The sequence below is a fragment of the Stegostoma tigrinum genome, chromosome 2 (assembly GCF_030684315.1).
Source record: "Stegostoma tigrinum isolate sSteTig4 chromosome 2, sSteTig4.hap1, whole genome shotgun sequence".
Classification (NCBI taxonomy): Eukaryota; Metazoa; Chordata; class Chondrichthyes; order Orectolobiformes; family Stegostomatidae; genus Stegostoma; species Stegostoma tigrinum.
The window spans coordinates 63,813,215-63,840,579 of NC_081355.1; the positions used below are offsets into that span (position 1 = coordinate 63,813,215).

Genomic DNA, 27,365 nt, shown 5'->3' on the forward strand with positions numbered 1-27,365 from the left:
TCCGGTTTAACAAAGATGACATCCCTGGAAGAGTTCCTCAGACTAGTTTCCTAGACCCAATCATCTTCAGTTGCTTCATCAATGGCCTTCAGAAATGGGGATGTTCACCATTCACAGCTCCTCAAATGCCCAGCATGACCTGGATTATATTCAGGCTAAAGGTGAGAAGAAAGAAGTAACATTCACACCACACAAGTGCCCGAGTAATGACCATCTCCAACAAGACAGAATCTAACTGTCTCTTCTTTACATCCAATGGCCTAATCATTGCTGAATATCCTATATCAACATATTGGGGTTTGTCATTCATCAGAAACTGAACTGGACCAGCCATTTCAATATGTAGCTACAACAGCCAGTTAGAAGTCAGGAATATTGCAATGAGTGACTCGCAAAGCCTGTCCACCATTTACAACGAACTAGTCAGGAGTGTAATCGAATACTCCTCACTTGCCTGGATGAGTGCAACCTCAAGAAGCTTGACACCATCCAGACAAAACAATTCTCTCGACTGACACTCTGCAAATCATCTTCAATATTCACCCCCCTTACCATGGCAGCAGTTCATACCCCTCACCATGGCAGCAGTTTTTAATCATCTACCAGATTCACTGCAGCAACTCAATTTGATGGCACCTTCCAGATCCATGACCAACTCGAAGGACAAGGACAGATCATGCACGAACGCCAGCAGGGTGTCAGCTTCCCTCAAACAACAGCCTTCACTATTCCTTCACTGTTGCTTGATGAAAATCTTGTAACTTCCTTCTGAGCAGCATTGTGGGAGTAGCTACCAACAAGGGCAGCAGTGGTTCCAGGTGGTAACTCAACACTACCTTCTAGAAGGCAAACATAAAAGAGAGCAATAAATGTTGCATAGCTCCAGGTGCCACATCCTAGTGGAGGAGAAGGGCACTGAAGTGGATTGGCCACGACTGAGTTGAATTGTGGAGCAGGCTCAAAGAGTCAAATGGCCTGTTCGTACTTCATAGACACTGGCTTTGTTCCTGAGGTAAAAGATGATGTCAATGAGACAAGTGAAGAACTAAAGAATGGATGTAGAGGTGGCACAAATGGAATAGCAGAATTACCACCTACAGCTGATGTCCAAAACAAAAATAGATGAAGCATTTTACAAACACAAGATTTTTCAAGCCAAACCTGACCAAAACTTTGAAAATGCTACCACTAACCAGAAACTGTTGGGCTGAATTCAATAAAAAACATAGCAGATAGAAGATACTGAGATAAATGCCTCTACATTTTCGCCGCCAGTTTACCGACTTTCATCTAGTTCTGTTCTCCATCATCTCTGAGCTCACTGGCCTGTACTAGCTCCTTGTCCAGAAATGGCTCAAACTGTAAATTCTCATCTTTGTGTTCAAGTCCTCTCAGCGCCTCTCCCAACCCTACGCAGGTAACTACCTTCGCTCTGTGATCTCTGCACTCTGCCTCTTTGAGCATTGCCAATTTCCTTTGCTCCACTATTGAGGCTTTAAGTTGCTGAAGCCCCAAGCTGGGAATCTTTCCTTAACTCTCACTGCTTCCCTCACTCACTCATTCTCCTTCCTTAAGACACTCCTCAAAACCTACCACTCTGTGTTCTGAGGTAGGGTCACTCGCCCCAAAACGTTAATTCTGATTTCTCTCCACAGATGCTGCCAGACATGCAGAGCTTTACCAGCAATTTCAGTTTTGCTACCACTCTGACCTAGACTTTAGGCACCTGTCCTAACATCTCCTTATGTGGCTTCACCAAACTTCATCTGACAACCACTTCTGTTTGGGATGTTTTACTGAGTTAAAAGACACTATCTTTACTTGCTGCTGCTGGTAGCGAACCACACCTTTGGAGAATGGAAACCCCAGAGATTGGATGAAAACAGCCTCTTCCAACACCAGCAGTAAACTGTAGCTCACAGCGGCATCCTTGAAGGACTCCCTCGATAATATTTCCACTCTTGTGAAGCATATTGATTTGCACGGATCACACCTCCAAATGTTTAAACTGCAAAGAGTATGAGCTTGCTTTGTGACAGAAGTGGTGTTATTGATATAGATCCTGTCCAACCGCTCAATGTATAAATGTACTACATGGGACGACTGACAAGCATCCACATCCCAGCCACTGAAACTCAACAGGCCTGGTTCCATCGGCTCTTTATATATTTGATAGTCAGCTCTGATTTAATAATGTGGAACTTTCAATTGAGACTTTAAATTGATTGTCAATGCACAAGGCTATACTTTTCTACCTTCAAACAGTGTCTACACATTGGCTACACAGCATTGGTGACCATGAATAGCAATTTAAGAAAGCTTCATTTCTTTGTATGTGTACCTTGTTATTTATACTTCCAACCTTCAGAAGATTATCAGCTTATTTTTTAAATTCTTAATTAGTTGAAACGCTATCTTGGTAAAGAAAGTGAAAAGTGATACACAGAATCACAAACACAAAAGATATAGGAAGAACAATTTACCTGTTGCATTATTTAAATACAGAACAGCATATGTTCAGCACGCCATGTAAAGCATGGCATTCTGCATTGAAAAGGTACAGGGAATAATTACGACACAGTTATAAGTTAATCAGTTTTTTTCAAAAAAATGTCTTTGTCTTGTCTCTTAACCATAGGGTCCAAGCCCACTCCAGAGACTTGATCACATATACTAGCCTGACGTCTGAGTTCCAGCTAAAGTAAAGCAACGCACTGTTGTAGGTGCCATCTTTCAAATGAGAGATTAAACTGAGGCCCCTTTTGCTCTTGCAGGCAGAGGTAAAAGATCTTGTGGCACTTTTTGAAGAATAGAGGATTTTAACAATTAGCTGTCAATCAAAACCTAAAATAAATTGGTCTACAAATTCGGGGTGACTTGTTAGAAGCTGTGACATTGTGATGTGCCTGGCCAAGATGAGGCAGACAGCATGCCAATGTACAGCTACCTGCTCTTCTTGCTGATAGTGGACTGCAGCCCAGCATGGGCTGGGAGAGGAGGGGGGGAAGCTGGGGCATGTGGGGAGGGGTTGGGGTGCGGATACGGAAGATAAAGCCAGTATTAACAGTCACAATCCAAACTTGATGTAAACACAAGGAGAAAATGGACCTGTCATACTGACAGCAAAACCAACAAGGCTTCCTGAATCCAAAATATTTGCTTTTACTTCTCAGGAGGTAAGTGGGAATCAGATGTTAACTTCAAAAGCCAGTGGAATTAAACGCAATAGTGTTTGTTAACCTTCCCTCAAAGCCTTTCAATGATACATACAATCAGAGAGAAAGCTCAGGAGATTCTCAGAAGAGCTATTGCAGACCTATGAGCAGGGCTTGGAAAAGGACAGAAGTCACGTTTCTGCAGAGGTCAGGATATCCCACCGAAGGAATGGGAGCAGAGCCACTGCAATGTCCCCAAAGGCTTAATAACCTCAAACAAGTGTTTAAGGTTAGTGAGTTCATCTTCAAATGACATCTCCCTTTCAATCCCATCCTTACTCCTCACACTGTTCAAACCACATTGCTCAACTACAAGCCCATTTCCTCCAATTAGGATTCGTGCCGAGCATTACACGAAGAAACTGGAGAAAATTAATAGGGAACAGGAACAACTGCATCACCTTAGCCTGTTGCTAGAGATACTGTTTCTCCTTACAAATCCACAAAGATTGAGATACAATATTGTAATTGCCATTTCTGAGATCCTTGAGGATGACAGTACGCGCATCTTCTCAGATCCACCGCTTTCTGTCATGTAGATGGTGCTGCCATGGGGCCCCTGTTTTTCACCTGCCTGCCATCTCTCAGGCCAACTCTCCCCTTCTGCACTTTAGCCTTCAGAAACCTAAGAGGTCACACCTGATCAGTCCTTGCAGCCTGACCACGATGGACGAAACTGATATTTACTGAGCAATTTCACTTGATCCAGGCTGTCCCGCAGTCACTAGCTCACGTACTGGCATTGCACATACTGGACAGCGAATGACAGAGCTATGGTCCGTCCGTGCTCAGCTATTAAACAGGAGAGGACAATCGGCTGGCAGGTTGCAAACTAGCTCTCCTGCAGATTCAGTTGGGTACTCTGACAGGAGTGAGCTGGTAAACATGAACACAGAGAGGCTGGGGGCAGTGACAAGCCTGTCACAGAACTTATGCTCACTGTCAAGGAGCAGGGAGGAGTCTAGTTCCAACTTGGCTCAGGGTTTTGCACAGAGCCTGGAACCCATCCTTCCCTCTGGGTAGGTTCATTGCTTCTATTGGCTCAAGAGTGATGAGAAAGGAACCTCTGTCATCTCCTGAACACCAGGGCCTGCCAGAAGCTGGTATTTAACTATTTGGTATCAGCCACTGGCAAAATCTAAACACTGGCACAAAAAAGCCACTTAAGTGGCATCTGATCAGGGGGTCATCTGCCATCATCCCCAGTGCTGGCAAGATGGCCTGGCAAAGAGAGGACAGTTAGCCCATCACCCCCTGCTCACCCACATTATTTTACAGACCCCATTGCACTGACCATCTGCAGTGGCCTGATAAGAGTTTGATCGTGATTTAATAAATCAATTTGTAAACAGAAGCTGTTTATTTTAAAATACAGCCAATGTTTCATGTCTTTACAAGCGTCACATTGCCCATGATGGCTATAAAATTAGGCACATTTTGTTCTAAGTACTTTGGTCGGACATGGTTAAAAGCAAATGTTTGGGAGCTTTGAGGTCACAACCCACAGGAGGCTGACTCGACTGACCACTTGGTGGGTCAAACTGTTCATCTCACAACTTTACAGCAAGGGTAGAAAGGTGCCTCCCCCTTCTGTCTGTCAGAAACAAACAAACAGTCAGTGAACTGCATCTGAACATGTAGCAACTAGAAAACAGGAAGAGCGAGAACTTTGAACTGTTTAGCAATATCATAGTTTAAGGAGTGCACATGTACATGAAAAAACGTAAAATAAATTAAACTTAGGAGGACTCTCTTGGTAGGCCTTGTAAATTTCCAAAAAGCAGACAGATATTTACAGCTAAGATTCTAATAAAGTGTGAAGGGCATTGGTATTAATATTGTGACCTCTGCTTATGTCATTGTTTGTTGCAAAACAGAAGCAAAAGAACATGACAGCACAATCTAGTGCTACTGCAAATACATGCCCTGTTTATCGTATTAGTTACTGAAGCCAGCTTTTGCTTTTGTGCAGATCTGGATGCTTGTTTAAGGCAAGCTGGTTAGGACAAGTGACTTTTGGAGATAAAACCACTTTTATTAACTGTCCTTTTCCTGGTTGGCTATTCCTTCTTTCCTTCACCATTGGCCCCCTCCCACTGAAAAACTCAAGCTGTACCATGGTCTCAGAAACTGCTTACAAAATATTCAAGAGAATTTCCGAGGATGGCAGGTTTACTCAATAACCTTACACAGGGATGCGGCACACTTACCTTGTACTTGATTACACAGTTTATTGTGGTTGTTTTCACAATTGATAGCCACTACCGCATTGGAAGTATTTAATAAATTGAACTAGAAGAGATTCAGTTGGGTTAAGTAAGGTTTTGCTGTACTTGACCTTTCATTGTTATCCAACTAATTGTTAGAAACAGACTGCAGAAACAGAGTGCAGCATCAGACTCATGGCAAAGGGAACTTCATTGGGCAGGAGGCAAAAACTGCGTTTTCTGACAGCGTGTCAATGTTTGACATTAAGTGCTCAGAATCCTTCTGGCAGGTTGGCATTCCAGCCTGTGATGGTCAGGGGCCATTTCTGCTTTCATTGAATATTCATGAACACCCTGTGTCCACTGGAATAACATTCACAGGTTCAATCTTGTTGAGAAGAGTGAGGAAAACAATGCACTCACAAACCTGACTGGCTCTTTATGAAGCAGAGATAATAGGAGCTGCAGTTGCTGGAGAATCTGAGACAACAAGGGTGTGGAGCTGGATGAACACAGTAGACCACGCAGCCTCCATGTAGATGGCAAGGTAGAGGCTTTCCTCTAAGCACCATTGCACAGATCTTTGCACTAATGTGACTTCTTCAAAATCGAGGTTTTGTTTGCTCAAACACTTCTCATCCAAGGCTATAATCTCCAACATGCAGACCCGGATAGACAGGTCAATTGCATGGATTCAGATAAACAATCTCACCATTTGCCTGGCAGGTAAAATGATTTTCATCCCCCCAGTTCAGGAGTTAGGAGCAGGTCCCAGGTTTACTACTCCCAGTTCAGACCCACTGGCTGAGCTGAGGCTCCAGGTCTCCAGCTAGGCCCGGGTCCCTCACAGCAGTGTCAATGGCAGCTGCATTGATGAGGTCGGCCAACCGTGAACTCATGGCAGTGACGGTGTTGACAGAGGCGAGATGGTGCTGGAGAGTGCTGACTCTTTGGTCCAGCAGTGGCACGTTGAAGGACAGTTGTAGCCATGTCATCGGTTTGGACTTGAGGCATCTGGGTGGAGTATGAACTTTGTTGTTTTGTTTTCTGGCTTTATATTCCGTGTTTTGGTTTATTTTCTGTGTTTTAAGATGGTGCCAGAGACTGGCGACACTAAACAATGCTTTTCCCTGTATTCTAATAAACACATGACAATAAATAAATCAAATAAAATTGCCAGCAACGGACCAGAGACAGGTATCCCAAAATTGGGTCCCGCTTGTCATTGCCCATCTAGTTCTGTTCTGATAGAAGTCTGGCAAATAATCCTTGAAAGTATGATTGCAGGTAAATAAAATAATAAAACCAAACCATTCTATATTTGAGGGACAGACGAGATGAGCAAGGAGGTTATATTGCCTAGATTTTACGTCAGAACAAAGCGATGGCATGCAGCACGGACATCAAAGAAAGTGAGTTGATAAAAAGTCTGCCAGTCACTGTGGCAGAGACTTCACTTTATAAGCTGCAGCCTGGTAAAGGAGATCTCCAAATGTCCAGCAATAGGAAAATCCTCTGATTTACTAAACACCGAGCACAATGACATAGTCACACTGACGGCAAATTGTCAGTGGAAAATAGGAGTGAAAAATACTTAAGGAAGTAGCTAGAAAAGCATACTTTTTTATTTTAATCGAGAAATTTGACAATCCACATATATAAAATCAAATTATCATGGCCAGAGAGGTTGCTCACTAATAAATTATGTTTAAATGCACCATTAAAAACCCAACTGGGCCTCATTCAATGAGATGCAACTTTCTCAAGGATTTTTATTACAAGACCAAAAACACAGAAGTGGCAGTACTCATCAGTTAAATTGTTACTGTTTATATTACAGACATCAGAAGAGTACCCTGTGAAGAAACACAGAAATAGCAGAAAAGTTTGGATTTTCACTTTTACCTGCATGCTTGTAGATCCCTGAAATCAGAGGTGAAATGATGGCAAAAGTTGACAGTAAAATCCAGGCTGGCTATTTCAATGACTCGGCTACAGTTAAAGTTTTGTGTGAAGTCTGACTTATTCCATTATAAAAATTAACACTAAAGCCATTGAAAGAATGTTAGTTCACTATGTTGATATCAAAATTGAAAAGCTACACTTATGAGGAAATACTTGAGATACTGAGACCAATTGGGACGGAAGGACGGAAGGACTTATTGCCACATACATCTAGGGAGATATAGTGAAAAGTTTTCATCAACATAAAACAACCATGAACAGTTTGAGCCTTTGAGTAAAGGAGTTGGGATGTCATGCTGAGGTTATACAGGACATTGGTGAGACTTCTTCTGGAGTACTGTGTATAGTTCTGGCCACCCTGTTATAGGAAGGATATTATTAAGCTGGACAGCGTTCAGAAAAGCTTTACCAGGAATGGCAAGTTTGAGATATAAAAATAGAACTGGATAGGCTAGGGTGAAGAAGGTTGAGGGGTAACCTTATTGAGGTTTATAACATCACGAGGGGCATAAATAAGCTGAATAACACGGGTCTCTTCCCTACGGTGGGGAGGTTCAAAAACTGGAGACGATTTTAAAGGTGAGGGGAGAAAGCTTTAGAAAGGACATGAGGGGCACAGACAGTGGTTTCTGTGTGGAATGAACTGCCTGAGAATGTGGTAAATGCAGGTACAGTACAATGTTTAAAATATATTTGGATAAGTTCATGAATAGGTAAGGATCAGATAGAACACGGACACAGCACAGGGAGGTGGGTCTAGTTTAGTTTGGGAACATGGTCTAGTTGGACCGAAGGGTCTGTTTCCTCGATTCTAAGACAAATTCTTCATGCAGCAAGTTATCGGAGGATTGTAACAGGGAATGTTTGAGGCAGGCAACACTGCATCTTTTAAAGACACACATGAATGATTCAAGCAAAGGAAGTGACAGGGCTCTGGCAACCAGGCAGAGCAACAGAATTATTTTATGAATTTGTCCCAAAGGTCAGAACAAACACAATCTCTTCTGCGTGAGGCTCGTAAGACTGTCTGTCTCAAAAAACAGGTTGGTTTCCCGTGTTCAGTGTCTATTTTGTCATATTCAGCAATGGTTATTTAAAGAGTTAACAGCCCTCCAGGATTAGTAACATTTACACATGACGGAGGGGGGAAAATTGGGTTATCGCAAAAATAGCATTGCCACGGTTTAAAGTTGGATCACAATTCTGAGTTAGTCTTAACACTAGTGTGCATTTGCAGCACTGCTGCTTGTTTTTGAAATTTCTGGAGTTTCCTTTTTGTTTTTAATCCTTGTCATCAGCAGACACAGTGGCACCATTTCAGTTTTAATTATCCACATAAATGGATTTGTCTTAAGTGCTGTTAAAATGCCACCAAAGCTTTCCACATTCTGCATCTTGCTGCTTATGCCAATAAAAAGCCCTAGGCAACTGCTCTAACCAATGCAGCAGTGGCCAAAAAAGGCTCTCGGCCCACCGCTGGCAACGGAATGTCTTCTTTTCAGTGAAAGTACAACAAGACTTTAACAGACAGCAGAATCTGCCAAGGCACTAGTTTCTCTCCACCACACACAATACTGGCATTGTTCAAGAGTCATCGCACAGGCCACACTAGGTTTTCAGAAATTGCTACAAAGACCATGAAGTCAGTTCTCTTCCCTGCTTTTGAAAAATAAAGGTCTTTTTACAAACCGTTCCCACATGACCGAGAGCTGCTCGATCCTCAAACAGTTCATAGTATGGGAAAATGTAAAATACGCCATCCCTCCTGTATCATGTCAGAGGATGGAGGGAAGGTGACAGAGGGCCGGAGAAGAATGTCAGTAGGATACAGAGATCAATTAGCAGTCATCACTGAGAAATAAACTAGCACATTTACATGGGCAACACAAATTAAACGAAGAAGTGCCAAATTAAATTTGTTTAATGAGGGAAAAGCAGGGCAGTGTCAACAGGTTGGAAATTAAGGTCATAGTGAAAATAGAGAATCCTTACTCAAATTCTACATTCCATTTTAAAATCTGGGATTTTCATGGACTGAAAGTATTTTTTTTAAAAAAGACACTACTGACAAGCCAATGTAATGCACATGGAATATATAAAACTGGCTAACATCAGAATTACCAACTTATCAACAGGCACTGAAACTCAGTGAGGAGCCAAGGAACTTGCATCTCTTGTTTTAATTGCTCATGTACAATGAATTTAGAGATGAAAGGTCATTTATGGAGTAACTAGCCGGAAAAAGACAATGCAGCTAGACTTGGAATATACAAATGAACCATCTTTCAGCAGGTTGCTTTTGAGCAACAAAGACAAAGCAATATAGAAAAAGTCAGCAGCAAATATACTGAAAACTCTTCTCTCCACCCCCAGCCCACTCTCAATATCAGAAACCACCACATGAAAATGCAACATAAAATAAAAAATTTTCCATTGAGGAATTAAGGTTATATGCTATCTTTGCCTATTCTGAGAAAACAGGACAAGAGTTAAACATTTGGGACTCAGATTTCACTGTTGGAACCCAATGCGTCTAAAAACTTTAAACTGGAACTGTATTGACATTTCTGCCTGTACAAGCACCTCTCCTATTTGCTTCAGACATAGTAGGAACTGTAGATGCTGGAGAATCTGAGATAACAAGGTACAGAGCTGGATGAACACAGCAGGCCAAGCAGCATCAGAAGTGCTGGAAAGCTGATATTTCAGTTTTTTCTAAAGAAGCGTCCAGGCCCAAAATGTCAGCTTTCCTGCTCCTCTGATGCTGCTTGGCCTGCTGTGTTCATCCAGCTCTACACCTTTTTAATCTCAGATTCTCCAGCATCTGCAGTTCCTACTATCTCTGAAACAAATAGGAGAGGTGCCTATACAGGCAGAAATGTCAATACAGTTCCAGAGTAAAGTTTTTAGACGCTTTGGGTTCCAAGAGTGAAATCTGAGTCCCAGAGTTTTACACCTAGCTTTACACCTTTTTAATCTCACCTCTCCTACTGTTTTTTTTTATACTTTATTATCTGCGTTTGTTGTTGCAATTTCTTTTTTTCCTCTTGTGTTTAGTAGGCATTAGAGCTCCACTTCCTTTCCCGGAAGGAAATCTTATCATTTGACTCCCTTGTTTTAAACTCGTTAATTACCATTTTAATTGAAATTGATGGCTGAATGCTAAAAGAAAATAATTTGTCATGATTGACCAAAGATATTTAAACAAAAGGAGTACATTACCCCTCCTCCCCTGTTTACATCAGGATCCTGAAGAGAAAATCATCAACACCAGTAACTGGTAAAGTGCTAGAGAGAACTTATACTGAATTAAATGAATTGCCAATACATATTTAGCAAAGCCCATGGACCTTTAAAGATGCAAATTAATATGCTATGAAAGAAAATTCACAGGGTTTTGTATAGACTATGTATTCAAAAGCAAGGTGCCTTAGAATCAACAAATATAATGGTCTGAATTTCACTGGGGTTGCAGGAAGTGGCTGGTGGTCAAGAGGCCTAAAACAAGCCCTCTCCACAGTGATAATATGATGGGTGGAGGTTAAACAGGCTGAGAGTGACACACAGTCATAGCCTCAAGAGCTACTGGCCAGATCTGCAGCTGTCCCCACTAGACCTCCATAACGGGCCTTGCCACAGCTTTGAGTAGACCCAGGAAGAAAAGATTTACCCCACAGTCAGGTTTGGGAGCGGAGGGCAAAATCGAGCTGACGGGGTTGTTGGAAGAGCTTTGAAGACCGGGGGGAGGGGGGGGTCAAAGGGATTGACATCTGTTCCCAATGCATGAGGCTACCCTCCGAATACAGTTCTAACCCTAACCCTAGATGTCCTACCTCCCTGAAACATTCATATTTTTCAAAAGTAGCCTGCCGACTCTGCCCTGCCCACCTGCAGTGTGAGGTGGGTAGCATGCAATAGGAAGCAAGGGGTTTGATGACAAGCTCAACTGCTTATTAAATATTCAACTCAAAATGGCGGTCAGGCTGCTGGCTTCAGCAAAGAACCATAATATCCAGCCTGGTAAGTTTCAGCAGCAAAACCATCCATTAGGTATTGGCTAGAACATCCACAGCACTGAGTATGACCCTTAGAGGGTAGTGGTGGGCATGTTGTAAGCAAATGTGAAACGAAGAGTGACAAACATTTTCCCACATTTAGGATGTGTGCACAGCGGAGCCTGGCAACAATGTCAGAGATGGAGTCATGACAGGAGGTCAAAGTGTCATCGTACCATCTTGTAGGTTCATGTGTAGAGAAACAGAAAGCAAACCTGCCAACATCTGGAGCTGTTTCTCCTGCACACTGATTCATGGGACGGTTCTGGAAGCTATTTAAAGGACATGTTTGCACTTTTAGATGGCAATGTCCACCTGTGGTGCCCTCTCACTATCTGCCCGAGCTGTGTCAGCTTTCTCAGTGGGGCAGCTGGCCATTCCCTACATCCCTCTCTCTGATGCACCCTGTCCTACTTGTCTGCTGCCTCCTGTCCTGAACTGGAAATGAATGGAGAAGCAGTCTGTTAGTTGGGTGCCTCCCCTCAGGATATGCACTTGGACAGGTGAAAATAATCCCAACATTTGTGAAGTTTAAAAGTTTGGAAGATTCAACCCACTATATTCATACCCCAATTTCTTTCAGTGCATTAACAGACCATTTAAAAATGATTAATCTACGAAAAGCCCAGCGATCAAACCAAATATAATGGAGTGGACCAATTATCTAAAGTAAATCTGCCAATTCCAATATTGTGAATCTCATACGCCAACTCAATACGTCTGAAATTTAAACTAGTCTTTTATTATTTACCAACAGGCTTAAGTCAATGCGTTTAATTGCATCTTTATTTAATGCCTGAGAAAATTTGCAATGTAAAGTAGATGTATAATTTATAATGAAGCAATGTCAATAGTATTTTTTTCCTGACAGAGCTAATTACTTCAAAAGAGGCATCAAAAGCTATTAGTTGGACACCATGCTAATCAAGTGCTTTTAGGGGATACTTTGTGAAAGTTTACAATTGTAACATTTTTCTGGAGAAATTTAATTGTTCCAAGGTGCACAAGTCAAACCACCATCTACATGTGCACAGCATTGTTCAGGGTTGGAAATTTGTTACAGATTTATTGATTTTCTTTGCTCAAAATGATAATGCTTGCAATACCTTAATGATTTATTGATTCTGCACTATTTTAATATGCCCAATTCAATTGGTTGACCGGGAAGGAGTGTTTCTCTCTCTCGCTCTATTATCATGAATCATGGAGATTAAAGTAATGCAAAAACAATAAATCATTCAGATATTACAGGTTCAGGGAACATTGTGAGCAGAGAAATGTTATGGATTTTTCACAAAATCACAAGTGTTGATAAAGCTTTGTATATAGCACAGAACAGTGCCAGAAGATAGATGAGCACTGCATGTAATACAAATTCTAACAATCACAACAAAGGCATACATTGTGTCTATACAAAATAGTGGCAGGCAAATTGTAGCTAGAAATAATGAAATAATGTACAGATTTTCAGATAAATAAGTCACGTCAAAAATACACAAATAAGATCTCTATTGGTTATGCTCTATCTGCCTTTTGTTGTCACCAACCGGTCTTCAGAGGAATTTAGAGAATACAAGACAGTTACATCCCTGAGATGTACCCATTTGTGGTTGTTGCTTATTTTAAATGTTGGTTCTACGTTTATAGATTTTATTCTTTTTGCAGCCAAGTAAGCATCGTTGTACTCCTTATTAAAATAAAATTATCAAACTTGTATTTCTAGAAAACTGGTGAAATGCACCAGTTATCTATTAAAAAGCAGGGAGCCATCAAGAAAATCGAGTGTATCCAAGAATTAAATGCAAGTAAGCAGAGTAATGTTATTATATATCCCTACGTAAAATATATCTGTACATAAATACACATATTTGAAAAAGTTAATGTAATTATAAAGCATGGAAATCAATCTTCAACTCTTAACATTCATTTTTGGTGGTCTTTCTAACTAATTTAAATAAACACCCACTATTAATAGTTTTTTATGACAAACTGACTGTTTAGCTCTGAAAGGGCCCAATACAGTGTCACCATCTTGAACCATGCCTACATTGGGAACACAGTCTGGGCCAAGACTGAGTAAAACACCAGAATGCTCCAAATACTTACATTCCCGAACTGCATGGAGCAGACAGACTGGCTTCTGACCAGTTGGTAAAGAGATTCACTGCACCAAGTCTGTCAGTCAATGTACTGCAATGATATGTTGATGTATATTTGTGTTACATTACACAATTGGACAATTGCACAGACATTTATTAGACAGTCTGAAATTTCAGCTCAGTTCTTTCCTTGTGTTTGTCATGGCTGTATGGTGAGGATCATGAAAGGCCAAACTAATCCATTGTGGCTGGTGTGTTTCGCTTCCCATGGAAGAATATTCTGCAGCTTTTGATTAAGCTTCAGAGGAAGAGAGGTGTTACATCCTGCTGGGCATCAGTAACAGTGTGCAGGTTGAATTCCATAGCTTGTGAAACGCTGCCCTACAGTGATGGCTCATTTTTCTCCTGCTTCAGGGCCAAATGAGCAGGCTGAAGTGGTTTCAAAGTTACAGATGTAGAGGAACCAACTGTGAAGGCGTGAAGTATTTTTTTTTAAAAGTGATTTTAGACTCTCGCGATTTTTACAATAAGTTGTGCCCAAAGAAAATCAAATCAACAATTAAAGCATTTACATCAAACAGAGGCACAATAATAAATTATGTTCTGGATGTGAGTTTGCTTGCTGAGCTGGAAGGTTCGTTTTCAGACGTTTCGTCACCATTCTAGGTAACATCACCAGTGAGCCTCCAACGAAGCGCTGGTGTTATGTCCCGCTTTCTATTTATCTGGTTAGGTTTCCTTGGGTTGGTGATGTCATTTCCTGTGCTTTTTCTCAGGGGGTGGTAGATTGGCTCCAAATCAATGTGTTTGTTGATGGAGTTCCGGTTGGAATGCCATGCTTCTAGGAATTCTTGTGCGCGTCGCTGTTTGGCTTGTCCTAGGATGGATGTGTTGTCCCAATCAAAGTGGTGTCCTTCCTCATCTGTATGTAAGGATACGAGTGATAGTGGGTCATGTCGTTTTGTGGCTAGTTGATGTTCATCAACTGGAGGTTTTCAAGGAGAAAGGAGGTGAGGGCCCCCTCTCTGTATTGACTGCTGCCCCGCTGTTCGTGATGCCAGCGCAGAGGAGCCGTATGGTGACTGTACACATGTACAACCCACATGTGCCAGCAGTTGATGTCCTGACCTTCCTTGGAAGGTACGTGAAAGTGGAAGAGGACCTAACTGACATCATGGACCCCTTTGGCATCTGGACCAGTAAGAGGCAGGTCAAGGTGACGCTGAGGATGGGCGCAGACAGGAACGTCGTACACCCACCGTCCAGCTTCGCGATCGGCAGGAGCAAGGGCTACCTGACCTATGCAGGACAACCTAAAGTCTGCCATGCTTGTGGTAGGTCAGGTCACGTGGCGGCCGACTGCAAAGCCACCATCTGCAGGGAGGAGGGACACCTTGCAAAGGATTGCCCACAAGAGAAATGCTGCAACCTTTGCGTGGAAGCGGGCCACCTCTATAGGGCATGCCCGCAGCGGGGGACCACCTACGCCCAGGTCGCCGGCAGGGGCAATGCAGGGCCAGCTCCCCCCCCCCCCCCCCCCAGAGGAGAGGAAGGCACCAGGGCCCAGCAAGGACCCCACTAATGTGCAGGAGGGCCAGGTCGTGCAGGAGGGCCCAGCCCCGCAGGATGGGCCCGAGGCCAGCAAAGCGCCCCTGCAGACTCCGCTCCTCCCCGACAACCCGGAGTCGATGGAGGCGGCGACAGGCGACCCAGGGGAGTGGACGACGGTCCGGAAAGCGAGGAGGAAGGTGCGTCGGCGAGCCCAGGAACCGCAACCATCAGGCGGGAAGAGGCAGTTACCGGGGGGCTATAAGAGCTCCTCTGACGAGGGGGATTCGGAGAGGGCCCACCCGAAGCAGAAGTTAAAGATCTCAAGGGAGAAGGAAAGCAGCACCACGCTTCCAGGTGACAGAAGGCGTCCTGAGGCTCCCTCCGACACCCAGACACATGCCGCTGGGGCACTGGAAGGCCCCCCGGAACTTCCAGGCGGGAAGGAGGAAACAGCGCGTCCCCAGCCTGACCCAGAGCCGGACTCTCCTGCCTCCGTACTCCCGACGGGGGGGGGATGCCACCCGGAAGGCAGCACGGACGGTTTCCTCAGCCTGGAGAGCGTCCAGCAGTTAGCCCGGGCAATGGGCACGAAGGGACAGATGGAGGGGCTGGACCTTGGACTTGGGGAGGGTACTGCAGTCACTGCCCACAATGGGGGTACGAGTTGCGAGCATTAATGTGCGCAGTGTCAAGTCCACCGCAAGATGTGTATCCACGGTGGCCTACCTGACCACCATCAAGGCGGACCTCCTGTTTCTGCAGGAGTGCGGTATACCGCACCTCGGCAGGTACGGGACATGGTCCAGCGCCTGGGCCTGTGGGCCTTCGATCTGGTTGGGGGGTAACGACTGTCGCTCCTCGGGCCTGGCTATTCTGCTGCGGGGGCGCGACTTCACCATCTCTCAAGTTCAGGAGCTGGTGGGGGGGGGCGCCTCCTAGTGGGTGACGTCACCTACAGAAACGCTCCCCCGAGGCTGATCAACGTGTATGCCCCAGCAGTATGGAGTGAGCGGTTAGCCGTCCTGCAGCGGCTTCCACCCCTGCTGGCTACGTCCAGGCCGGTCATCCTGGGCGGAGACTTCAACTGCATCGTCAATGCAGATGGAAGATCCGGCATGGGGACAGCGGGTGGGGGGAGTCAACTGGACGTCACGTCCAGATTCCTGATGGGCACGGTGAAGGACGCCAAGCTGCTCAATGTCTTCAGCACCCCTGCAGACGGAGCACAGCGGAGGTACAATTGGTCGCGGCCAGACGGGTCTATTCGCTCAAGGATAGACTTCCTGTTTGTGTCACGGGCGTTCTTGGTCAGGTCCACCGGCGTTGAGCCGGTGTTCTTCTCTGACCACTGCCTCCTGCTGGCCGACTGTCACTTACAGGACGACCAGCCGGCCGGCAAGGGGACGTGGAAGCTCAACACGACTCTGTTGACCCCAGAGAACATCGAGGAGCTTAAGAGGGAGTACGCCAGTTGGAGAACCGTGAAACCCCTCTTTGAGTCTCCGGACGACTGGTGGGAGACTGGAGGCAAGAGAAAGGCGGGGAAAGCTGTCGCGACTCCAGAAAAGGGTGCAGAACCTGCTCCTTCTGCAGTTGATGGGGGTCAATGTCACAGAGGACCTCCGCGAGGTGCGGGGGCCAGCAAGCCTCGCTCTTCGCCGTGGAGGCGTCCAGGATAATCTTCCGGTCCAGGGTCCGCTCCGTGGAGCAGGACGAGACGTGCTCGCGTTTCTTCTTTCAGAAGGTGCACAAAGAGAGCTCTGTGCTTAGCCGGCTGAAGGAGGATGACGGCTCGGTGACGTCACCTCGGCCCGACATTTTGAGGATCAGCAGATCCTTCTATGCCGGACTGTACGACACGAAGCCCACGGACAGCACGGCCTCCGAGTCATTCCTGTCATCTATCACGGAGGTCTTAGACGACGGCACAGGGGAGTGGCTGGACCGGCCGATATCCCTGGACGAGCTGACCAGAGCCCTCAAGTCCTTGGAGAGGAATAGGACTCCCGGAAGCAACGGCTTACCGGTCGAGCTGTATTCTGCTCTGTGGGACCTGGTCGGCCAGGACCTGCTGGAGGTGTACGATAGTGCGCTTCGGGCAGGGGAAATGTGCAAGTCCATGAGGAAGGGCATCATCACCCTCATTTACAAGAGGAAGGGGGAGAGGGAAGATATTAAGAATTGGCGTCCCATTTCACTATTGAACGTGGACTACAAAATCCTGGCCAAGGTCATAGCCAACCGGGTCAGGTCTGTGCTGGAGTCGGTGATTCACCCTGACCAAACCTGTGCTGTGCCGGGCAGGAAGATCGCTGAGAGCCTCGCGCTCATCAGGGATACGATCGCCTACGTACAGGACAGGCGGGTGGACACCTGCCTCGTCAGCCTGGACCAGGAGAAGGCCTTCGACAGGGTCTCTCATGCTTACATGAGGGACGTCCTCTCCAAATTGGGGTTCGGGGAGGGCATCCGCAATTGGATCCGGCTGCTCTACACCAACATCGTTAGCGCAGTCTCGATCAACGGGTGGGAATCGGATAGTTTTCCCGTCAGATCTGGAGTCAGGCAGGGCTGCCCACTCTCTCCTGCCTTGTTCGTGTGCCGTGTGGAGCCCTTCGCCGCATCCATCAGGAAGGACGTGAGCCTGAAGGGCGTGACTATCCCAGGCAGCGGAGGCCTTCAGGTCAAGACCTCCCTGCACATGGACGATGTCGCCGTCTTCTGCACCGATCGTCAGTCGATGAGTAGACTGTTGGACATCTGCGGCCAGTTTGAACTGGCCTCGGGTGCCAAAGTCAATAGGGTTAAGAGCGAGGCCATGTTCTTCGGGAACTGGGATGACCGCTCCTTCATCCCCTTCACCGTCAGGACAGACTACCTGAAGGTGCTGGGTGTTTGGTTTGGTGGAGCTGGGGCATGCACTAAGACTCGGGAGGAGCGTATCACCAAACTGAAGCAGAAGCTGGGCAGGTGGACGCTCTGGTCCCTCTCCATCGCGGGTAAGAACCTGGTTGTCAGGTGCGAGGGGCTTTCGGTACTGTTGTATGTGGCGCAGGCCTGCCCTATTCCCTGGGCCTGCGCCGCTGCGGTCACCCGGGCCATCTTCCACTTCATTTGGGGGTCGAGGATGGACCGGGTCCGCAGGGACACCATGTACAAAGACCTGGAAAATGAGGGAAAGGGCGTACCGAACGCCACCCTCGCCCTGATGGCTACCTTTGTGTGCGGCTGCATCAAGCTGTGCGTAGATCCTCAGTACGCAAACACCAAGTGTCACTACTTACTGAGGTTCTACCTGTCCCCGGTGTTGCGAAGGATGGGCCTGGCCTCGTTTCCGCGGAACGCTCCGAGTATTTGGAACGTTCCGTACCACCTGACCTTCGTGGAGAAATTTTTGAAAGGAAACACCTTTGATCACAAGGCCGTCAGGCAGTGGTCAGCACGTAGTATCCTCGAGACCCTTCGGGAAAAGGAGAGGGTGGATCCCGTCGTGTGGTTCCCCACACAGACTGCCAAAATCGTTTGGCAGAATGCCTCATCGCCAGAACTTTCAAACAAGCACAAGGACATTGCTTGGCTGGCGGTGAGAGGGGCTCTGCCAGTGAGATCCTTTATGCACGCCCGGAATGTCTGCGCCACCGCACGCTGCCCTCGAGGTGGCTACGGGGGGGGACGAGACTGTCAATCACCTCCTTCTGGAGTGTGCCTATGCGCAGGAGGTCTGGAGGGGGATGCAGTGGTATTTGTCGAGGCTCGTCCCGAGCAGCTCTGTGACGCGGGACTCCGTGCTATACGGGCTGTTTCCCGGGACGCACACTGAGACCAACATCAACTGCGCCTGGAGGACCATCAATGCGGTGAAAGACGCTCTTTGGTCTGCCCGCAACTTGCTGGTCTGCCAGCTGAAAGAACTGACCCCGACCGAGTGTTGCAGACTGGCACACTCCAAGGTCCAGGACTACGTGCTGAGGGACGCGCTAAAGCTTGGGGCAGCCGCCGCCAAGGCGCGGTGGGGAAAGACCACGGTATGAAACCCCTTGTCCAGAATAGAAAAAACGGGCCCTATCTGGTAACTGGGCCCAGCTGGCGCCTTCCCCAACTGGTCAGGGGGCCAACGGGGACAGTGCGGGGTGACGACTGCCGGGGTGTTTCCTTTGCTTTGTTTTTTTTTCTTCTTTGTTTGTTTTTGTTTCCTTTAGTTGGTGTATGTACCCCCTGGGTAACCTGGAGCGGCTTGCATGACTGGGTAGGTATGTAAATATGTTTTATTTTTTGTACATCTTATGAATAAAGTATATCTTTTAAAATAAAAGGTGACGAAACGTCTGAAAACAAACCTTCCAGCTCAGCAAGCAAAATCACATCCAGAACCTCAACCTGAGCTACAAATCTTCTCAAAACTCGCTAATAAATTATGTTCATATTTTTCCCAAGTAACTGCAGATGTCACTCACCAGAATTTTAAGAGTCAAAAGGGCTGATGATGTTTCCACCATCCAGAATGTAGGGCAGTTTGCCAAAGTTGGTTTTGACTCATGTCAACACTTTGCATTTTGAAGAATTCTACCTTTTCCACAGTGACAGAAGAACAGGTCTTCCCAGTGGAAACGGAGTCCTCAAATGATTCCATGTACTGCAGTGCTTGGAAAGTGCTCCACGCCAAATTTAATGTGATGTTATCATCATTCATTGTCAAAACAAAATACATATTGAGAGATCCAGGCAGGAAAGAATAAAAGAATATCTCAGGTAAATGCAATTTTTTAAAAAAAGTGTAAATTTCAAAATTTATAGGTACGAGTGAGGTTCCCTTGTTTAGCCTTTAAATTTGTTCAAACAGCAACAGGTCTAAGTTGCCACTTTGATCTAGCCACTGAGCAAAATTCAGAGGTAGAGAACGATTGACTGAAGGAGGTTCAGCAGAAAATATTAATTAGGGGAATAACATCTAACTGGGGAAACATACTCAGTGACATATTCCATCAGTGTGTGGGCCCTTTTAAGTCCTGATCTCTTCAAACTTAAACTAAAAAGGACATAGTAAACTGGTCAAATTTACTTCATAGGTAATATTAAACTGGAAAGAGGAAAAGCAACAGATCCTGAATTAAGGATCTTGAAAGAACGTATAAAGCAATTGTAAATAGTAAGAATGATGACAGACAACTCTCCTGCTGGATAGTGCCTATGCAAAAGACATCTGGGGAAAGATACTCTGTGCTCTCCGGTCTGTTCCTGGGACATACACCAAGACAAACACTGACTGCATCTGGAGGACCATCAACTCAAATGAAAGACACTGTTTGGTCTGCCTGAACCTTGTTGGTCTTCCAGCGCAAAGAGCCAACCTTGACCGAGTGTTGCAGACTGGCACATTCCAAAGTACAGGACTGTGTGCTGAGGGACGTGCTACAGCTTAGGGCAGCTGTAGCCAATGCACAGTGGGGAAAGACCACTGTCTGAGGTTTTCCTGCCAAAGGTAAATGGGGGACCGGTCAGTTATCAGACCCTTCTGCTGCCTCAAAACAAACATAGTTTCCTGCATAAATAGAAAATGTGTTTGTTTTTTGCAACTGTAGAGAAGCTCTGAAAAATGCCAAAATTCCAAGTTTTCTTGCTTTTGTTCCCCTATCTGAAAAGACTGTACAGAACTGATTTTGAATCTTTGTAGGTTCTTATACTTTATTCATAAAAAAAACTATATGTCCAAAATTAAATTTAAAAAATCACAACCAGAGCTCCACACCCAAGCCACAATCCTTGAAGTTCCAATTAACCAAGAATAATGTGGGTAAATGTGAAGCTATCTACCTTGGGAATAAAAACAAGGAGACCAAAACATTGAATGTTTTCGGGAAGGATTTAAACATAGTTCTTAGGGCTAATGGCATCAAAGGGTCTGGGGAGAACGTGGGAGCAGAATAGTGAGTCAGATGATCAGCCAATTTCATATTAAATGGTAGAGTAGGCTTGAAAGGCCAAACAACCTACTCCTGTTCCTATTTTTGAGGTTTCTCTGACTAAATGTTGAACTGCAGCAGCCATATAAAAACGGTGAATACAAGAGCAGGTCAGACGCTTGGAATACTGCAGACAGTAACTCACCTCCTGACTCCCCAAAGCCTGTCTGCCTTCTACAAGGCATAAGTCAGGAATATGATGAATACTCCCTACTTGCCTGGATGGGTGCAGCCCCAACAACATTCAAGAAGCTTGACACCATCCAGGCCAAAGCAGCCTCTTGATTGGCACCACATCTACAAACATTCACTCCCTTCACCACTGATGCTCAGTAACAGCACTGTGTACATTTACAAGATGCACTGCAGAAATTCAAAGTTACCTTCCAAAAGGGCTTCCATCTAGAAGGGCAAGGACAGCAGATACACACGAACACCACCGCTACAAGTTCCCCTCCAAGCTGCTCACCATTCTGACTTGGAAATATATCACTGTTCCTTCATTATTGCTGGATCGAAATCCTGGAGCTACTTCCCTAATAGCACTGCAGTATTACAAAAAAGCAGTTCACCTTCACCTCCTCAGGATCAATAAACACCCTCAGCCAACAACACAATGCAGAATTAAGTAAGATGACGCCAGTAGAAAAGGCTGTCCTCCCACTTCCTACAGACTAAGTGGGTGGCCATGGGCACCCGCATGGGCCCCAGCTATGCCTGCCTCTTTGTAGGTTACGTGGAACAGTCCCTCTTCCGCACCTACACAGGCCCCAAACCCCACCTCTTCCTCCGGTACATTGATGACTGTATCGGCGCCGCCTCTTGCTCCCCAGAGGAGCTCGAACAGTTCATCCACTTCAACACCTTCCACCCCAACCATCAGTTCACCTGGGCCATCTCCAGCACATCCCTCACCTTCCTGGATCTCTCAGTCTCCATCTCCGGCAACCAGCTTGTAACTGATGTCCATTTCAAGCCCACCGATTCCCACAGCTACCTAGAATACACCTCCTCCCACCCTCCTGCAAAAATTCCATCCCCTATTCCCAATTCCTCCGCCTCCGCCGCATCTGCTCCCACGATAAGACATTCCACTCCCGCACATCCCAGATGTCCAAGTTCTTCAAGGACCGCAACTTTCCCCCCACAGTGATCGAGAACACCCTTGACCGCGTCTCCCGCATTTCCTGCAACACATCCCTCACACCCCGCCCCCGCCACAACTGCCCAAAGAGGATCCCCCTCGTTCTCACACACCACCCCACCAACATCCGGATACAACGCATCATCCTCCGACACTTCCGCCATCTACAATCCGACCCCACCACCCAAGACATTTTTCCATCCCCACCCCTGTCTGCTTTCTGGAGAGACCACTCTCTCCGTGACTCCCTTGTTCGCTCCACACTGCCTTCCAACCCCACCACACCTGGCACCTTCCCCTGCAACCGCAGGAAATGCTACACTTGCCCTCACACCTCCTCCCTCACCCCTATCCCAGGCCCCAAGATGGCTTTCCACATTAAGCAGAGGTTCACCTGCACATCTGCCAATGTGGTATACTGCATCCATTGTACCCGGTGTGGCTTCCTCTACATTGGGGAAACCAAGCAGAGGCTTGGGGACAGCTTTGCAGAACACCTCCGCTCGGTTCGCAACCAACAACTGCACCTCCCAGTCGCAATCCATTTCCACTCCCCCTCCCATTCTTTAGATGACATGTCCATCATGGGCCTCCTGCAATGCCACAATGATGCCACCCGAAGGTTGCAGGAACAGCAACTCATATTCCGCTTGGGAACCCTGCAGCCTAATGGTATCAATGTGGACTTCACCAGCTTCAAAATCTCCCCTTCCCCTACTGCATCCCTAAACCAGCCCAGTTCGTCCCCTCCCCCCACTGCACCACACAACCAGCCCAGCTCTTCCCCTCCACCGACCGCATCCCAAAACCAGTCCAACCTGTCTCTGCCTCCCTAACCTGTTCTTCCTCTCACCCATCCCTTCCTCCCATCCCAAGCCATACTCCCATCTCCTACCTACTAACCTCATCCCACCTCCTTGACCTGTCCGTCTTCCCTGGACTGACCTATCCCCTCCCTACCTATACTCCCTCCACCTATCTTCTTTTCTCTCCATCTTCGGTCCGCCTCCCCCTCTCTCCCTATTTATTCCAGAACCCTCACCCCATCCCCCTCTCTGATGAAGGGTCTAGGCCCAAAACGTCAGCTTTTGTGCTCCTGAGATGCTGCTTGGCCTGCTGTGTTCATCCAGCCTCACATTTTGTTATCTTGTCCTCACAGTTCCACTGCCAGCGCTAAACATCTTTCCCCTCCAACTGCAAGGCTTGCTTGCTGGGACCCAGCAAGATGTCTGGCTCCTGCTGAAAGAAAACAAATCCCTGCTACCCCATCATCAAACTGCAGATGGCCTTGTGTTCTTCTCGGCATCTCAGTGAGGCACTATCAAGTTTGCAGGCCAAGCAGCCTTCTGATTGGGCTGGCAAAGTGGAAAAAGGCCTCCTCCCGAATTGGCCAGCTCTTTACCCGCCATTTGTTCATGTGATTGGACGGCCTTGAGAATGTTGCCTTCTCACTCCTGCCACTGTCTTTGCGCCTGGTACAAGGATAGCATCGTTGCTCACAAAATCTCACCCCAGAAATCTCAATCTGTTCGGCTGAAGTCAGGTACTTTGATGGAACTACACCTTGATTCTCAATTCAATACCAGTCACTAAGGCACAAGGAAACAGCTAACCCTGGAACTGGGGCCGAGAAAGGCTACGATTGGTGAACGTTGGTGCTGAAGAAATGAAGAACAATTGGGAAAAAACTAAACTTCTCACTCTTTAAATGAGAATTTGGAAAGAGGACCTTGTCAAAGTACATAAGTTACTCAGGGTCGGCGAAAATGCTCATCCTGATGATTGTTTCCAGGTTGAAAGCATGATTGCATACAATTAAACAATGCAACAAATTGATAAAAAGAAACTCTGAAGTTCAAGAGAGAAGTAACCAATAACTGGAATAGTTATTCTGCAAAAGGCACAGAGAAAAATGTCGCACTCGTTCAAAGAGCAAATCAGATTGAGGTGGGTCATCATTCATTTGTGCTACTCTTTGTAAACTTTACGACTTAATAAAAGGAAATCCAATCTCCACGAACAGGAAACCTGGGTAGTTTTCTTTAAGATTCTGTTATTTTTATTATCTACAAATGAAACCTGAATATAGTGATGTTTAAACAAAGAATCAGATTCACTATTTAGATTCCGCGTCCAAGTACAATCTGTCACGCTTTCACATTTTTCAGGAGATTGAAACAGTGTAACCCTGGCTCCCACGACAGTTTTAAATCCTGAAAACATCTCTCTGACTGGTTACCATGAAATGAATAATCACAGCCATTTCTGAAAGTGAGTTTCACTAATGGAATGAAATTATTAAGATATGATAAGCCAGCTGCCCTGACTTCACAAATCGAATTAAGCAATCACCCAAGACTGGTGAGCCATATTTAATGACTTTTTTTGTAAGAACATGTGAGTATCCTAAAAGAACCCAAAAGGCAGACATTAATTCAAACAAACGCACTAGTAAACACTTGGTCGGCTGAAATGACAAGGTCACAGAGAACAGTACCTTCACTACGTATCTCTTGCTACCCATTTCAGCGTTTTTAAAAGTCTGTGTGTTGGCCAATAGATGAAATGGTGGCCATCAATAATTGACATGAACTGATGTGTTCGAGTAATGGGAGCTAATGAGGACAGGATGTAGGAAGTAAGTTCTGTGATGCTCACATATTGTGCAGTTTGAAAGGACTGCAAGTCGGGTTTGTTGAAGTTTAGTGTAAAAGTAGCACAGAAGTAAATGAGCATTTCAGTAGCTGTCAGGGCACTATGTGTATGGAGGCAGGCAGTATGCTGTTGGCGATCTTGGTGATGGTGGGGCATGATTTAAAGCACAACTCATTGTCAAAAAGAACGCCAAGGTTTCATGTTATCGAGCTTAAGTTGAGAAAACAGGAACGACGGAATGTAATTAGCGGCTGTGGTCCGAAGGCTTCAACAGGAGCACAACTGCATGCTTTTGATTTCCGAGAGTTTGAAAAGGACTGATGTGTCTGGGATGTCCATCAGACAAACTGCTGAAGAGGCAGTTATGGGTGGTGGGAGGTTACTCGACATCAATGGATAATAATCACTGAGCATGTAGATGAAGAGTAAAGGACTCCTGGTGTACTCCTGAGGCTGACATGAGGAAGAGGAGGCATACTGATTATGTTCAGACAGTTCTAAGTAATTAATATCAGTCAGTTAGTTCTGGACCAGCTAAATTTAAGACATAAATATCTTCAAACAAGTGCTAATGTTCATGTGCTGGGTTCCTGTCACACGACCAGCCCCTCTTGGCAGCAACAGTAGCTTGTAATGTGTGTGCCAGGAATGTCTATAATGTTAGCACAAAGTCTTTTTTCCCCTTTATTCATTCATGGGATGAGGGTGTTGCTGGCCAGGCAGCATTTCTTGCCCATCCCTAATTGCCCAGAGGGCAGTTCAGAGTCAACCACGTTGCTGTGGGTCTGGAGTCACATGTAGGCCAAACCAGGTAACGATGGCAGTTTCCTACCCTAAAGAACATTAGTGAATCTGATGGGTTTCCCCCATCAATCGACAATGGATTCACGATCATCATTAGATTGTTAATTCCAGATATTTACTGAATTCAAATTCCACCATCTGCCATGGCAGCATTCGAACCCAGGTCCCCAGAACATTACCTGGGTGTCCGGATTAACAGTCCAGCAATAATACCACTAGAAATAATGGGAACTGCAGATGCTGGAGAATCCGAGATAACAATGTGTGGAGCTGGATGAACACAGCAGGCCCAGCAGCATCTTGGGAGCACAAAAGCTGACGTTTCGGGCCTAGGCCCTTCATCAGAAAAAAGGCCTAGAACTGAGCTCTGAGGAAGGGTCACCGGACCGAAAGCGTTAACTCTGTTTTTTCCTACACAGGTGTCACCAGACCTGCTGAGCTTTTCCAGAGACTGTGTGTTTGTTCCTGATTTACCGCATCTGTGGTTCTTTCGGGTTTTAATATTCTGGGACATGGGCGTGAATCCCATCATGGAAATTTGAACTGAATAAAAAGTGGTGGCTATGATTGCTCTTTAAAAAAGGAAAGCCTGCCAATCCTGCCCTATCTGGCCTACTTGTGACTCGAGCTGACTCTGGGCTGCCCTCTGAGCAATTAGGGATGGGCAATGAATGCTGGCCTAGCCAGTGACACCCACATCCCAGCGAACAAATGAAAAACTCCAAAGTACAAAACAATCCCTCTTCACAGCATGAGGCAGCCTTACCTTGCAGCCTTCACAGGCACTGACTCCATAGTGATAGCCCGATGACTTGTCCTGACACACAAAACAAGGTTTGTATACCCGCGGGGGTGGAATTGGAGACGGTGGGCTTGGAACTATCTCTTCAGAACTGGTACTCTGTGTTTCAATTGCTGAAAAACAAAACAAGTTATGCGTTCACGTATTTTTAAAAAGTAACATTAGTACTGATAGAGAAAACACTGCAGAAAAAAAATAAGCACACAAACCACCTTTTTCAGAATCCTCTCTCCCATCAATGTGCTAACAACCCCACAGCGAGAGTAGAAAAATTGGACAACCAGAATAAAAGAAGAGACAGAATACTATTTTTTCTCAAACATGACGATTCTATAACTGTGACTCTTAGGACTACAATGGATTGTGACCTAACCTCAAGAGCCATTATCCCTCAGACCACAGCCAATAACATACAACTTTAATATGTCAGCCACACATATACAGCGGTATTTTCAGTATGTGGTACTGCAAGAATTGTGAACACAACGCAGATTGAAAATTTTGGCATGGAAGTATGAGCAGGGGAGATTAGCTGTTTCCCACTCCTTTCTCAGGAATGTTTTCTTTCATAAAGCAATGCAAATATTTGGTGAGGAAACTGAATACACTTGGACAAAAATAATAATGGTAGTTGAGTGAACAATTACCACAGATATAAATGCTATTTAATCGTTATTTTGCTTTTCGTTGAAGAGCTGACATTTGCAGATACGATCAGTCGGCTGGATTCCTTCTGGGCTTTTAATTCCAGGAATCTATGGGGTTGATAATCTAAATTCGTAGGATTCCTCTGTGAGTGAGCCAAAATATTTTCCAGTAAGCAGATGTCACCAGTGCGCAACTGTTCACAGTTCTACAAAAATTGACAGGATCAATCAGAATCAATGGTTGATGTGGCATATTCAACA

The 27,365-nt window shown here is 45.7% G+C and overlaps 1 protein-coding gene across 3 annotated transcripts in view; it reads right to left on the minus strand.

Moving 5' to 3' along the window:
• The window catches only part of LOC125466417 (retinoic acid receptor beta), a 488,627-nt gene that overhangs the window by 153,767 nt on the left and 307,495 nt on the right, over positions 1-27,365 (minus strand). For all 3 annotated transcript variants that reach the window (XM_048560882.2, XM_048560893.2, XM_048560908.2), the window contains one exon: positions 26,422-26,570. In XM_048560882.2, coding sequence (XP_048416839.1) covers positions 26,422-26,570 — 149 coding nt within the window. The remainder of the gene's footprint in view (positions 1-26,421; positions 26,571-27,365) is intronic.